The following is a 15,874-nucleotide window of genomic DNA, read 5'->3' on the forward strand; positions in this document are numbered from 1 at the left end:
TAAGGTAAAATCCTGATTAAACACAAGATCCAAAGAAGATGAATCCCTGCAGTCACGAAAGCTTTAAATCGAAACTGTGATTATTGGTTCAGACTTACAACTGCCTTGGGAACGCCCGACTATAGGATTATTACCTGGCTTGTACCCACGGCTTGAATGACAAATAGGGTTGCTAGAAGACGAGGTTCTTGTCCTTGCATTCAAATCCATCCACTGCCTGAACAAACAGATGGAAAAACAGGCGTCATCGTTTTCCCAAGCTCTGTTGTCCTTTACCTGGATGTTTGTACAACTCCATTCGTTTCTATAAAAACTAAACTAAATTTTTTTTCCAGGTAAGTAAGTCCCACTGAGCTATGTAGCACGTTTTCAGACGCGACCTGGCTATCACAAATGATAGCTCAACGAAGTGGCTTATCAAGTGTAAATTTATATCAGCAGTCAAATACTCTAAACGCATGTTTCTGAATGTGGAGGGAAAAACCGGAGGCTCCGAATAAAAATCCACGCGACCACGAGGAGATTATGCAACTCCAAATATGCAGGCGTCAGGTCGGGATTGAACTCACGACCTCATGTATACCAGACGAGGTAGTTAGCATCTCGCCACAGTGTGAGGGAAACCAATGTGTGTGTGTAGTCTGGTTTGGGCGATAACAATCCCTGTACAGATGACATTTGTTCACTTGCTGTACTGCCATCATGCCATGGCAAGCCAGGAGGTCGCCATCTCGATGCGCACAGGTAATGAGATATTGAGTTTGTGATCCACCAACCCTTGCCGCCAGCCTGTTCATTCCAATCCAATAACTCCATGCTCCCAGCATCTGCTGCTGTCCCACTGCAGTGTTCATCAATGGGTCTCTATAAGTCTACGGGTTCCTCTGAGTGGGTCTTATATACTCGATCTGATATATGGGACTGTGCACGTGTGGGTCTCTACGTTAGTCTAAAGTGGTGGCCATTCTCGTAGCCTCTATACCCACAATATATGTAACTATCCAGGCAACTTTACCTGTCCCCTGCCTAAAATATTGTGAGAACCCCCCTCATCAACACTGGCTCGGTAACCCCCTTGATTTTTTTCTGATTGTCACCAGGTGGGGACGTGAATAAGTATTCAAAGTTTAACATGCCAAGAACTGGAGAAACCAGAATGAGCCTCATCTGCAAGCTTAAACTGGTGCAGGAGTCTGCCAGTAGCAGGCGATGATTGCAGCTGCTGTGTGCAATCACAATTGCATGCACAAGGGCGTGGGTTCAACCCTGACGCCTGTATATTTGGTGTGTGCATGTTCTCTCTCCCTTTGATCCTGTGGATTTTTCTCTGGATTCCTCCGGGTTTTCACAACATATTTAGAATCAACAAATGCTAAGATAATTTGGCTGCTGTAAATTTCCACATTATAAGCCTTCGTTTTTCGATAATTTGTGATTGGCAGGTTGCTTTATAAAAAGAGCTATACAGCTCAGTGGCTCTTACCTGGTAAAATAAAAATAGTAAATAATTTTTCGGTGTCATTATTGGAATTAGGAAAATGACACTTTGCGCACAATGGGGCCTACCCTTGTGAATGATGTCCGAGGATGGTGAACGTCGACTGTGTAGTAGACAGAGCAGTGGTGGTGACAGCACCCGCAGTCGTGGAACCACTGAAACGACATGGCAAGCACTGCTGCAAGGCCACCTCGCTGCTCCAAAACGTGGGTCAATCGATCTTTATTCTACGTGCCAATATCGCCCTCACTAAAGTAGGCATCAATGCACGTTACAGCATGACGGAGACGGTACTGAGGGCTTAGAATAACACCGAATGGGCAAAATAGAGTGCAACCATACGCAATTAATATATACCGTGGAATATTTTTTATTCATAAATAAAATAAAAACTAGAGAAACCGTTTAAAATATATGAAATTGGATGTGATTGGTGGACAAGTTGTCTTTGTTGTAACGACATTGAGCCAACTTGTTATTTGGCCCTTATGCAAGTTAACCGCGCATTGTACGACCACTGTTTGCAAAGCAACGAGGGTGGCCTGTGGTAAAATATTAAAATTTTTACCAGGGTAATATCCCTCGAGATGGACAGATGGAGGATGTGTGTACAATAGGTAGAGTTGGTGATATATTCACACTGGAAGCAAAAGGCTCAAGATTCCAGGTTGAGTAGACAAATTCCATATCGCATGCCACAATGACAGCCAAGCAAATCGTTGCATTGGGGTGATTACACAGAGATGGAATTACAGGACATGATGAGATATCTACAACTATACCAACTTTTTTTTTGTTACCAGGTAAGGCTCACTGAGCTAGCTATGTGGCTTTTTTTCAGAAGCAACCTGCCTATCACAAATTATAGCTAAATGAAGTGGCTTATGTGGGAATTGATTGCAGCCAAATTCTCTAAGCGCGTGATATTGTTGATTCTAAATGTGGAGGGGAAAACCGGAGGACCCAGATACAAATCCACGCGACTGAGGGGAGAGAGAGAGATGCAAACTTTAAATATAAAGCAGGCATCAGCTAAGGGAGATAACATCTCGTAGCCACCGTGGCACCCAATCCATTGCTCTGTCTTACCATAGACATCAACTTGTGTGCTGAGCTGTGGAAGGATGAGTTTATCTCCCGATACTCATCTCATTTATGAGCCACCGCAGCTGAGCATCACTGATTTATATTAACACTCATTTCTTTAAATGTATATATATTTTAAAAAGATGATTCCTTTGATACATTTTGTTCATGTCAAGGTGTGTACAGTAGCCGTGTTCACCTTGAGGCTGCTGTTTGTGCACCTAGGGGTGCGGGTTCACATTCCAGGCAGTGTCTCATGATGTCAGTGACGACAAAGAAAATATTTTAAGTATTTTACTTCCTTCTTCACTGTCACTATAAGAGAGAGGTCCTGGTTCAGAGTCTCTCTGAGCCACACAGCGAGCGATCCCAGCGAAGTCATGGGTCATGGCGAGCGCGACTCCCAGTGAGAGTGTGGATAGTGAGCTGCGCTGTTCCATCTGCCTGGGCACGTTCCTCTGCCCCTCGACGCTGAGCTGTGGACACTCGTTCTGCATCCGGTGCCTGGAGGCTGCCTGGGAGACGGCGAGCAGCTTCAGCTGCCCGCAGTGCCGAGCGACCTTCCCTGTGCGACCCCAGCTGAGGAGGAACGTGGCCCTCGCCAACCTAGCGGAGCAGCTCAGAGTTGGAGACAGGATGGCCACAGCCGTCGTTTGTGACATCTGCAGTGATGGCCACACTCCTGCAGTGAAGACCTGTCTGAGATGTGAGATGTCCTTCTGTTTTTCCCACTACAGGCCTCACAGGGAGAATCCCAGGTTGAAAGACCACATTGTGGTGGCTCCCATCGCAAACCTGGATGAGCGAAGATGCCCTAAGCACAAAAAGGAGCTAGAATTCTACTGCACAGTAGACAGCAGCCTGGTCTGCTCATCTTGTACCATCGCAGGTAAACACAAAGGACATGATGTCACCACGCTGAAGGATGAGCACGAAACACGGAAGGTGAGGTCCTCAGATTGAGACACCACAACACAATCTGACTAACTCTGTCACTGGGCTGCTCAACATCTGATGAATAAAACAAAATTTCGTGTTCATGCTCTCTCTTATAAATTATTTTAGCTCTGTCTGTGTAGCTAATGTTGTAGTTGGCGTTTCAGGAAACAGTCTTTGGATGTATTGCATGCCAGGCTCTCACTAAACCTTAAAGCCGTATTAAGGAATTAAGTGGGTAGATATTTGAGACAGATATCACAGCCACCTGATAGACAATTATATTAGAGGTATCTTCCAAACTAGACAGCTGTGGGCACATGGGCCCTTGGGTCCGAGTCGGTACGGACATCAAACCAGCACGGCTCCCACCGGCTGCTGCTACAATGAGGCATCAGCGTACCCACTCCCCATTCCCCCCGTCTCAGTCGCCATACAAAGGCGGCGTGGAGATGAGGGCCTTTGCTGTGGATAGGTCGGTGTGGAGGGAAGGGCGGTGTGAGAGTCTACCACAGGTGATGTCTCGTCTCTCACTACAGACGCGCGTTGGGGAGGAGACGCGAGCGGTGGAGGAGAAGAGGAAGGAGGCAGAGGAGTCCGTGAAGCGGATGGAGGCCGCTCGCAAGGAGGCGCAGGTACCGTGTCTGGGTCTGGCTTATTGACCCCTGTGACCTCCACCCAGTGTGAAAGTCGTGGAGGTCAAAATGCATTCAAGCGAACAACGTGCAGCTTCATAACTTTGATGCCTGTTACTATAACTATTTAATTCACTTTCAAACTCAACATTAAGGGGGTTGTACGTTTACCGCATTCGATAACCATATCGGTGAGCCCGCTGTGAGGTCAGGTAACTCGGCATCGCGTCTTCCGCTCCTGTGGCAAAACAACTAAAATGTAGACAGTGCCATGGATTCTTGGGGTGGAGCTGTGGTGCAGTTGTTGCACTGCACTGGAGGTCGTACACCGGAAGGGACGCAGAGGCATGAACACCGCACGGCTGCACCGCATGCCATCCCTAATTGCGTCCCCGGAGTCTATTTTAACTTAAACTATTTTATATTTTACTAAGTCAGTCCTCACAGAGCTGTATAGGTTTTTTTCCAGAAGCGGCCTGGCTATCACAAAGGATATATCAACCAAATGGCTGAAATCATCAACACGTGGACATGCATAGCAGCAGCCAAATAATCTAAACGCCTCTAGATACGTAGGGACCCATGGAGACCCACAGATATACATAGGGACACAGAGATACAAAGAGAGCCATAAAGATACGTTGAGACCCATAGAGACCTACTGACACCCATAGATATGTATAGAGATACAGAGACCCATAGACTGTACTATTTTTTTTATTTTACCAGGTAAGGCCCACTGAGCTGTATAGCTCTTTATTGGAAGCGACCTGGCTAGCACAAATGAAAGCTCAGCATAGTGGATGATCGTAATGTGGAAATGTATAGCAGCCAAATACTCTAAACGCGTGATGTTGATTCGAAATGTGGAGTCAAAAACCATAGGATCCAGAGAAAAATCCACACAACCACAGAGCAAACACCTGAACTCCAAATATACAGCAGGCATCAGGGTCGGGATCGAAACCACGACCTGCTGTATACCAGGCGAGGGAGTCAACATCTCCTAGCCACCGTGGCGCCCACATGCACACACGGAGTGGCTCATGGCTCAGGGGGCTAACCGTGGTCCCCGCGTCTCTGCAGGAATCGGTGGCCGGGATCAGGGGTCGCATCATGGGCAAGTTCGCCCACCTAAAGAAGGCTCTGGACGAGGACGAGAAGGAGGCTCTACGTCGCGTGGCCGTGAAGGAGCGCGAGCTGCTGTCCCGGATCGACGAGGACATCGCTCGTCACAAGCGGGAGATCGGCGTGCTCCAGGCGGCGGCCGCTCGCCTGCGCAATCTGCAGCACGAGAGGGACTCGCTCGCCTTCCTGCAGGTGGGGGGCACCTCTGTGGAGACGCCGTTTGGGTGTCCAGAACAGAGTGGGTAGTGGCAGAGGGGCTCCTGGTCCAAGGGTAGAGACTTAACTCATGATCACTCTCTTTCTCTTCCACAGAGACACCTGGAGAAGCACAGGTATAGATCATTAATGTCTCACCGTTAAACACTCAACACGGGGCTGTGTGTGTTAAACACACGGGCTGTGTGTCAAAGACACACGGACCCTGTGTGTTACACACAGGGTGTGTATGTGTGTGTTAGACATACAGGCTGTCTGTGAGACACTGGCTGTGTGTGAGACACTGGCTGTGTGTGAGACTGGCTGTGTATGAGACACTGGCTTAATGTGAGACACTGGCTGTGTGAGACTTGGTCTGTGCGTGAGACATGCGGTGTGTGCGAGTCACGCGCTGTGTGTGAGACACGCGTTGTGTGTGAGAAGCTGTCTATGTGTGAGACACGGGCTGTGTGTCAGACACGGGCTGTGTGTGAGAAGCTGGCTGTGTGTGAGACTCTGGCTGTGTGAGACACGGGCTGTGTGTGAGACACGGGCTGTGTGTGCTATGGATGCTGAGTGTTCCAAAGCTGTGGTTAAACGAGGCTGTGTGTGATGCTGGTGGTGGTTGCCCCAGGAGAGAGATCCCAAAGGAATCTGCACCCCCACCTCCCACTTCACTGGACGCCACCACGATTCGCTCCCTTGAAAGAGTCGTGAACAGATTCCTGCCTCTTGTCTGTGAGTTCCTCAGTCTTGCACCCGCCTGTTCCGCTGTGTTGCACTGCACTTCTTTGCTCCCCACCATAAACAATTTCAACATGTAATGTCCCACTGATCTATGACTTATTTGTCATAATTGACCTGGACACAAATAATAACTCACAGGTGTCTTTTTACGTGGAAATGTATAGAAGCAACCAAATACTCTAATCGCTTGAAATTTATTTTAATTTTGAGGGAAACACCAGAGAACCCGGAGAGAAATCCATACCACCACGGAGAGGGATAGAGAGACGCAATCTGCAAATATACAGCAGGCGTCAGAGGGCAGTAAAGTGTAAACCATTCATGTACTGTACCTCTATGCTTCTACGTTCACGATGCACCTCGTTTATCAATGCGCATTGATGGCGTGGGGAGGCCCTAATCCAGCAGCGGAATGACAAAATGTATTTGCGTGGATGTGAGTGTGCGAGGCTGTAGTGGCTATTGTACAGATGTCGTGTTTGTAGAGAGACGCTGTGAGAGTGGCGTTAACATTGTGGTGCTGGCATCATCACCACTGTTCATTACCACTGCACACACACCCATGGTCATATTAGTGTAGTACTATTGTAATTCACAACTAATAGTGTAATGACTCGGACGGCTGGATACTTGGAGCCTCTTTATTAAAGACACAGTGACTATACTAGACCCGGACTTGGCTCTTCAAGCCATAGTTCGTTCCTTCCCTCGACCGTCACCGCTCCTCGTGCTCTCCCCTTTTATCCCCCTCGAGACCTCCCCCCCTCTCTCTCGAACTTTGCTGTCCTTGTTTTTCCCTCAGCCAATCCTCATTCTTCTTCTCTAACAGACCCCCTATATTCCTTCAAACACGTTTTCCTCCAATCTCTTTAAAGCCTCCGGAACAATCTCTGTGGAGGCCTCTTTCGGACAATCGGAGACCTTGGTTTATTTTCTCAATAGCCGTTAGGCTGCATATTAGATTGGGGTCATTTTAAGTCATTATACTAGTATGTGTACACGAGCACTAACGAATATTAATATGTGTACACAAATACGAATGAATACCAGTACAGTATATGTACTCAAATGCAAATGAATACTAGTATGTGTACACAAACACTAATGCATACTAGTAAGTGTACATAAATACTTACAAATACTGGTATGTGTACACAAATACTTATGAATACTAGTATGTGTACACAGATTCTTACGAATACGAGTATGTGTACACAATTGCTTATGAATACTAGTACGTGTACTAATCGGACCTGCGGGCAATGCACCACGCTTTGTCGTCAACTGCCCAGGGAAGTGTATGAACCCGTCACATTGTATTTTGCTCGTTTGCGGCATGAACTTTCAAGGTGTTCACAATTGCCGCTGTCCATACTTCGTGCATGACGTGTAAGGGCGCTGGCCGATTGGACATGCCTGCAGGAGCCATACCCAGCTGTGTTTCTTTGGGAGGTTCAGGTACCCTGCCATATATGAGGTAGAAGGGAGAAAATGCCGTGGAGGCAATTGAGGCCAGCCTATATGCTGCCAAGACCCAAGGAATATGGAGATCCCAGTCGGTTTGCATCGTATTTACGAATTGACAGAGCATTGCTAAGGTTCTATTTAGCCTTTCCATCATACCATCCATTTAAAGGTGGTATTGGGAAATTTGCCCCATCTTTGTGCCCAGCGCCTCGCACATCTCCCGTAGGAGTTTTGATTTAAAATGTCAGCCCTGGTCGGTGAGGTTCTACTTTGGAGGGCATTTGCCCATCACATACCAGTGAAGTAATTGCCATCTGATCAGGCAGCGGCCAGGCCATTGGCAACCTTGTGAAATAGTCAACCCCCACCAGGAGAAATGTATTTCCCCTTAGGGAGCATGGAAAAGGTCCGAGAGTATCGAGAGTGACCAATTTGTTGACTCTAGAGACAACAATGGGCTGTAAGAGAGCCTGTGGTATGTGTGCAGGTGGTTTCTGACGCGCACACCCTGTGCAACCCGCGACCAAGTTAATGACATCAGCGGATATACGCCGTCAGTAATAATAATTTTGCAGGGTCAAAAAAATATTTCAGCATGCTAGATGCAATAGTTTGTTCACGTGAACCTCCCGCATTAACCTGCCTCGCTCAGGTGTGGGCACCATCAGACATTACCAGCGAGTGGTCCAGTCCCACCACATCAACAACCCCTCGTGCAGCACAAACTGAGACCCCACAGGGGAGCTCGACACGGATAGGTCTGCTTTTACTCGGCGGCACAAGGGTAGCAGGCTGGTATTGTCGACTTGCAGCTGTCCCCACGGTTCCCTTGCCATTGGTTCCGCGGGCAGAACCGCTGTTATCATCGCCGGCGTCTCCAGGACGGTAGGCTTGCATCGGCCAGCACCCGATGTAGGCCCTTCCGATATACAATTGTGTACAAGTACTCCTGCAATTTCTCCAGCCAGCACACCTGCTGACCTGGCGGCTGGTCTATGCGCAAGGTGTACTGCAGTGTGGCATGATCAGTGCAAACTGTAAATTGTCTGCTGTATAGGTAAGGTCTGTATATCTGTACGAAGTACACAATTGGCAGCAATTCTCGGCGAGTTACACAGTAACAGTGCTCCACCGGTGATAGAATGTGACTACCGTAGGAAATGACCACTTCAACCCCGCCCTTCACCTGAGAGATGACAGCCCCTATCCCCAGACCACTGGCATCCGTGTCTAGGATGAAGGGCAGGGAGAAGTCCGGATATGGCAGGGACGGAGCCTCTGTTAGCCGATCGCGCAGCGTGACAAAGGCAATTTCTTCCTCTACCCCCCAGTGAAACTTATGGTACTTGGCTGTCAATGCGTTCAAAGGCTTCGCAATTGTGGCAAGATTTGGGACAACCCAGCGATAATACGATGTGAAGCTGATAATACTGCACACATCACCCATGGATTTGGAGGTTGGCCAATGTCGCACGCACGCAGTTTTCTCGGGATCTGTGGCAACACTCGACTCGCTCACCACGTGACCCAAATACCGAACTAATGTTTTCATCAATACTCTTGGTTTATTCGGTAAAGTCACGTAGATAAAAAAAAATATATAAATACAATCAAAGATAAAAAATAAATAAATTAAATCACGACGTTTCGGGTGCAACACAAGCGTACGTCATCAGGCGGGGACAACCACAGCAAGAAACAATTGCTGAAGTAGGCAAAGAGCTGATTGTGACAAGGTATTATATAGCTGAAGAAGGGGGTAGGAGCCAAGGGAAGTGTGGGGGCGGGGCGTGGGTCAGAGGAGAGTGGCAAACATGATCCAAAAGATGAGAGAGGGTGGGGGGGGGGAGGAAACGTGGGTCAGAGTGGAAAGCTGCAGGCTCGTGATGGGAGTGAGCAGGGCTGGGAGTAAGAAACTGGAGATGCTGATATGAAAGTAAACTATGAAGCAGCTAAGGTTTAACTTGGTTAATAACATCCTTCCAATGATTGCTCAATTTGTATCCATCTTCTCGGTTGACGTTATGTCTATGTTTGTATATCTGGATGGCTTCATGAACAAATCTTTGATGGTAGCCAGACGGCTTGCAGAGCACTTTGGTCTCGGAGAAGACAATATCATGAGAGCCCACAGCGTTGTAGCAGTGATCAGCCACGGCGGAAGAGTTAGTCCTGCCATGTTTCAAATCTGCCTTGGGCTCGCGAATAAGGTCTGATACATGTCGTTTCGTTTCCCCAATGTAACACTCACCACAAATGCAACTCAGTTTGTAGACTCCAGGGTATTGCATGTCAGGAATGGCATCCTTTACGGATGGGATTAGATCACGGATTTTGTGTACTGTACTGAATCGGACCTGGATCTTGTGTTTGTTTAAGAATTTGGAAATATTTTTGGTAACGCCTGCTATGTATGGTAACGTGATGGTTTTGATCGGAGTCTCAGGGGGTTGTTTCTCCATGGTTGGAGAAACAGCTTTGCGGATAATACGGTCCGAATATCCATTCATCTTAAGGGCCCGGTGTACATGTTCTAATTCACTGGCCAGGTGGTGTTGGTCAGAAATGCAGTGGGCCCTGTGGTGTAGTGTTTTGATGAGGAAATTCTATCAGGTTTCAGATAGGAATCTGTGTGGGTGGCTTTCCTGTAGACAGAGTGTCCCAAAGAGCCATCATGCCTCCTCTCAAACAAAACATCCAGGAATGGTGGCTTACCATCCTTCTCCACCTCCATGGTGAAATTGATGAATGAGTGTATGGAGTTAATTTGGTCAAGAAACTGGTTCAATGCTGGCAAGCCATGTGGCCAAATGATGAAAGTGTCATCTACATATCGGTTTAATTTTAAGTTGCTGAGCATACCCTGGACAACACCGCTTAGAATTGCTGCAAATGTTTGTTAAATGAGCGATCAAAAACGATGATTCATCCAGGTATGTAAGGCATGACTCCAATTCCAATCCCGCTAAAACTTGTTCCATCACCCTTTGGAATGTGGCAGGAGCAGTTTTAATACCGATCGGGAGACGATTAAATTGATATAGCCCTTAATGTTTTAGGCATCGAGGCTTCGTCCAAGGGCAGTTGGCAAAATTCCAAGAGCAAATCCAGTGTGGGATTTTTTTTTGCCCCCGACAACGAGTCGAATGAGTCAGCAATGCACAGGAGCGGATGTGCATCAGCCAACTTGACCTTATTTGGACGGCGAAAATCATCGCAAAGACTCAGACTGCAGTTTGGCTTTTTGACCAGCACAACAAGAGCCCCCCCAAAGGATAGTGGATGGAGAAATGATCTCCCCTGTTAGCATGTCATCCACAGCCTATTGCAAATGTAGCTTCTCCACAGGGCTCATGCAATATGAATTTAGCCGAATAGGGGGTGAATTTACCTTGTCAATGTTATGTGCCGCCAAGAACGTGTGGCCTATGTCATATTGCCCCCTGCTGAATACATCGGAGAATTGCAGGAGCAATTCTCTTGGTTTTGTGTTTCTGACAATTCCAAATTTTCATCACGCATCTTTTCAAACCAATTTTCCTCGGCTAATGGAATCTGGTTAGCTACATCGGCTACCACTGTTTCCGTCAGGTCCCCCATTTCGAGAGATATAGGCATCACATGAGCTAGCTCAGTCCCCACCTGAACAGCGATCGGATGCTCCCCAACATTCAGCCCATGAAAGAATGTTTTTTGGTCCGCTGTCACAACTGTTTGCGCCTCTGCTAATGTTAACCTGTGGGTCGTCACATTTGACAGAACAATCACAATTTGTGAGTTGGCCCACATCGTGACTATTTGTTTTCAGAACCATAGCGGTGTCAACATTTGCATGCCTGGAGGTACACTCACGGACTTACTGACCAGCGCCTGCTCTGTTACCCCAGTCTCAGTACATTTTTCCACCGGTCGCTGAAAAAAAATGCGAGCTCCCGATGTCATTTCTATACAACCCTGGTCAGTGAGTATCCAAAAAGGCAAAATTTTCAAGAAATCGGTTCCCAGCAGGCATGGAACCGCTTGGGTATTTGAAACCAATATGGGTTCCGTAAAGGTGAGCTCCCAAATTTTACCTGTATTTCGATTTGGCCGCTACATATGTACTGATGACCGGTGCCAAGCGGCGGCTACTGAGCGGTAACATGTTGCATATAACGTTGGAATTAATAATGGCCGACGCCCCCGTATCAATCAAAATGTGGGCCTCTATCACTTCGATCAAGCCAACTACCACCAAGGTACCCGTGGCTGCCGCTATAACTCGCCGAGCCAGCGTATGCTGATTATCTGACTCGGGCCACTGGTGGAGAAGCAGGTCCCAACCTTTCCCCGAGGATTTGTCGACCACATCATCACCGACGCACACAGATACTGATGTACATCAAACGTGGCGAACCCCGTCCACCCGCAGACTGCCGCCACCACCTCTCCTCTCGCAGACCATGCTGCTCTCCACTGCCGCCAGAATGAGTGGGCCCCCGCTGACAACACTGCTCGTCCTGCAACCTGGGCAGGGGGCGCAGGCAGCCGTTTCCAGGATCCCCTCCTCTCGGGTGCCACCCAGGTCCATTGATTCATCTGTTCCTGGGTCTGCGGACACTGGGCCACCCACAAGGAGGTCTGTGCCTCCTCCTCCACTTTGAGCAGCACCACAGTCATTTCATGCACCAGTGACAACATATTTTCCATCGCCAAAGAGTCCAGCACCGGTTCATCCAGCCAAGAGTAGGCCGCCTGGCTGAGCACTATCAGAGGACTGCGGTTGACGAGGGGCAACTCGGCTTCCTCTCGCTTGTGCTGCTGAAATTTTATCTTTGCGTTTGATGGTGGGTCGAAGATCTCCGCCATCTCGTGGCAGGCAGCTTGCAGCGTAGTTCTCCACTCCAGCAATATAGCCTTGAAGATAGCAAGGGCTTCATCATCCAAGGCTGTAGGTAATGCCTTCAGCACTTCAGCTTTGGACCAGTCCGATGCCTGATAAGCGGCCTCGAACCATCTGATAAAGGCCCCGCAGTCTCCACCCGCTGCCACAAACTCCTTCACTGGCCCCAGCCGGCGAGGTCGGTCGTCTGCTCTCTCCCTCGCCACCGGGGCTATCTCTGGTGATAGGGCCCTGGCCATCACCATTGCTCCGGATGTCTCTGGCTCCCCGACCTCTGCAGCAGTCGGTCGGACGACTCTGGCCGCCGGTTCTCCCGCCACCATCACTGCCGCTCCCGGTCTCTCCTCCCTCCTGGCAAGCTGCATCACCAGCTGGGGGACCGCGTATGTTAGGCGGTCGATCTGTCCTTCTAACTGTAGTGTTGTACAGACGGACTCTTCAACGTCTTTTGTAGCACACACCTTTATTTGTCTTATGAACACAGTCCCTATGCACTGAGGGGTATACGGTCCCCTCACCCGTTACACTCAGACGGTACAAGCCTCCGCACCCTACAGGCTACTTAATATCCCACTCTTTCAGTGTCCTCTGACTGGACCTAGGGGATGTCTCCCCGACCACTGGTTACACTGAACCCTAGCCCTTATAAGGGCTGGAGGGCTTGGTCCAGGGTCCTAGGCTTCTTCCGCCGTCTTTGGTCTTCGTGTAGCCGGACTCCCCCCAGAGCTCTGAGCGCTCTGGCTTTATACTTGTTCGTGGCCGGGCTGTCCAATCCCCGGCCACCTTGTGGAACCCTGTGATTGGTCGTTCCCAATCTGCTTTTGGATCCCAATTCACCCTATCTGACCTTGACCGTTTGGTCGCGCGGGAAAACCTTGTTTACGATTTGCTCTCCCAGTTTGTTAACATCGAGTAGTTAACTCTACTACATAACCACTCCCATCCCTGGGTCACGAGCAGCGCTTGGTTCAGTAGATGCTCCGGTTGGTGCAGCTGCCCCTCTACTGTCACCACCAGCACTGCTGCAGCCTCTCTCACATTTCCAAAGTTGATCTCCAGGTGCTCCTCAGCTGGGATGTTCTGGAGGAAAACCTTCTCGTCGTCGGACATCGTCGGTGGGTTTCTTCATCGGCTCGGGCGCGATATTCTTCTGAGCCCACTTCTGACACGAGTTGTAAAGACGCCGACACACATTGTTACTCAGAGCCCTTTTATTTAGACTCAACACTACACTTGCATTGGGCTTCGTCCTTGATGCTGTCCCCATTTAGACTGCCCGAGCCCCCTTTCTGAAAGCTTCGCTCACCCCACTTCCTTCATCCAATCCTGGTCATTCTCCTTCAACGTTTGTCAACCATCACCCCTACCATCAACCCCGCTTCCCTTTAACGTTCAAATCTCCCCTTCAATCCCTTTGAACCACGCTTCCTGACCAATCACTCTGGAGGCCTCTCTGCACCAATCGCAGGCCCTGGTTGACTTCCGGATTGTCATTTTGCATGTACACTTGTGTTAGGTAACTCATCTGTTGCCTCAGTCATTACACTAGTACGTGTACACAAATACGAATGATTACTAGTACTGTATGCATTTGTCATACATGTTATAATCATTGTTCGTTTGTTACATATCAATGTATTACGTATTGCAGTATCACTACAAGAACATAAATGATAACACAACACGCAATGTGTGTACACGCTACGTGCAATGCTCGTGCTGCTACTGCGCACGTGTTACTGTGACTGCTGTGTGGGTGTCGTTGCTGTCCTCACCACAGATGGATGCTCACCGACTCTGGACACAAACTCAGCCTATGACCTCCTCCAGATTTCCTCAGATCTCAGAAGGATGACACAGAGCGGTGTCGCCCAGGGTCGCCCCCTTCACCTACATCGCTTTGATTGGTGGGACCAAGCCCTGTGCTCTGAAAGCTTCTCGTCGGGTCAGCACTACTGGGAGGTGGACGTGCGGAGTGCGGGTGCTTCGTATCGGATTGGAGTCGCGTACGAGACGATACCACGGAGAGGGCGTGGTGTTGAGTGTAGCCTGGGAGGGAGTGACGTCTCCTGGAGCCTACAGAAAGCTGAGGGCAGATTCTCGGCTCTGCATGGCGGGGAAGAGACTTCACTATCGGTGCCGGAGCCTCCGCGGAGAGTCGGGGTTCATCTGGACTGGGACGCGGGGTTGCTGTCGTTTTACAGCGCCGACTCCATGGTGCTGTTACACTCGTTTCACCAAACCTTCGCTCAGCCCCTATATCCTGGGCTGTGGGAGTGCGGTGATGTTGGTGACTCAATGACGATTGTGGATCTGAGTGGTGCATCCCAAGACGACTAAGAGTGAACAACACAGCAAGCCATACAGCACACACTGGACACACTGGTTAGTTACTATATAGCTCTTGCCTTTTCTGATTAAGTGATTAAACATATGCTCATGTTACCGTTGATAACACTGGTCTACAGCCAAAATGCTACCGAAATAAATGTAGTCCAACTTTACTAATTCTGGGTCACTGAGAATGAAAATGATGCTTTAAATTGTTGATTGGCTCTCGTTTTCAAGATATGCTACTGGGTCAGTATACATGACCCTTGACTTGGGAATGGCGGAGGATAAGTGAGTTATAAAGGGAAGGGATCTCAATTTTAACCAGAAATGACTAAAATACATATTTGACTGGATCTATGACATAAATCAATGACTGGTTTTGGGCAGTACTTGCTTTTTGAGCAAGACAATGATTGAAGCAATCTGAAGCTGGTATTGCATAATACATGATATGAATTGCATCATGTTATTCTGAGAAGTCATGGATGGTGCAATCATAACTAGGCTACATCCCTCTGAACAAATTGCCCTATATCAGCACTAAAAGTCATACAGTGTCGTGCTCTCTTATTTGTCAGTGTTTGATTTTGCAAAGGGACACATTTCTGTTTATCCAAATTGAGCAGAAATGCCTCGTACGTGTGTGAACAAAGCAGATAACTTCTGCTATGTTTGTGGTGAAGTTACTTTGGATCACAAAAGTGCAGTGTATCAAGTAGGGTTAAGAAAGCCTGTCACCTTTATTTTGGCTGAAAAATTGGAGATCAGGACAAGATGTGGGCCCCACACATGTGCTTCAACCCTTGAGCAACAAATATTCGCCAGTGGTTGAACAGGAAAAGGAAATCTATGCCTTTTTCAGTGGCAATGATTTGTTACTTCTGCATGACGCCTCCAGTTAGGAAAGGTGTGTTAAAATTGACTGTGAATTATCCAAACATTCCATCAGCTGTACGCCCAGTACAC

General features: G+C 48.4%; 1 protein-coding gene across 1 annotated transcript; it reads left to right on the forward strand.

Moving 5' to 3' along the window:
- Window positions 1-2,913: 2,913 nt before the first annotated feature.
- Window positions 2,914-15,078, forward strand: LOC133359503 (E3 ubiquitin-protein ligase TRIM11-like). The gene is made up of 6 exons (XM_061577919.1): window positions 2,914-3,529; window positions 4,060-4,155; window positions 5,242-5,475; window positions 5,596-5,615; window positions 6,113-6,216; window positions 14,355-15,078. The coding sequence occupies exons 1-6, from the start codon at window positions 2,972-2,974 to the stop codon at window positions 14,912-14,914; spliced, it is 1,572 nt and encodes a 523-aa protein (XP_061433903.1). The 5' UTR covers window positions 2,914-2,971; the 3' UTR covers window positions 14,915-15,078.
- Window positions 15,079-15,874: the final 796 nt, after the last annotated feature.

This window comes from Lethenteron reissneri, chromosome 65 (assembly GCF_015708825.2).
Source record: "Lethenteron reissneri isolate LAM-NWPU_2019-01 chromosome 65, ASM1570882v1, whole genome shotgun sequence".
NCBI classification, from domain to species: Eukaryota; Metazoa; Chordata; class Hyperoartia; order Petromyzontiformes; family Petromyzontidae; genus Lethenteron; species Lethenteron reissneri.

Excerpts from the sequence above, each read along its gene's own strand:
- LOC133359503 (XM_061577919.1), top strand. The coding sequence starts at position 2,972 with ATGGCGAGCGCGACTCCCAGTGAGAGTGTGGATAGTGAGCTGCGCTGT. Across the intron at positions 4,156-5,241 it reads CCGCTCGCAAGGAGGCGCAG|GAATCGGTGGCCGGGATCAG; the intron begins GTACCGTGTCTG and ends GCGTCTCTGCAG. Across the intron at positions 5,476-5,595 it reads ACTCGCTCGCCTTCCTGCAG|AGACACCTGGAGAAGCACAG; the intron begins GTGGGGGGCACC and ends TCTCTTCCACAG.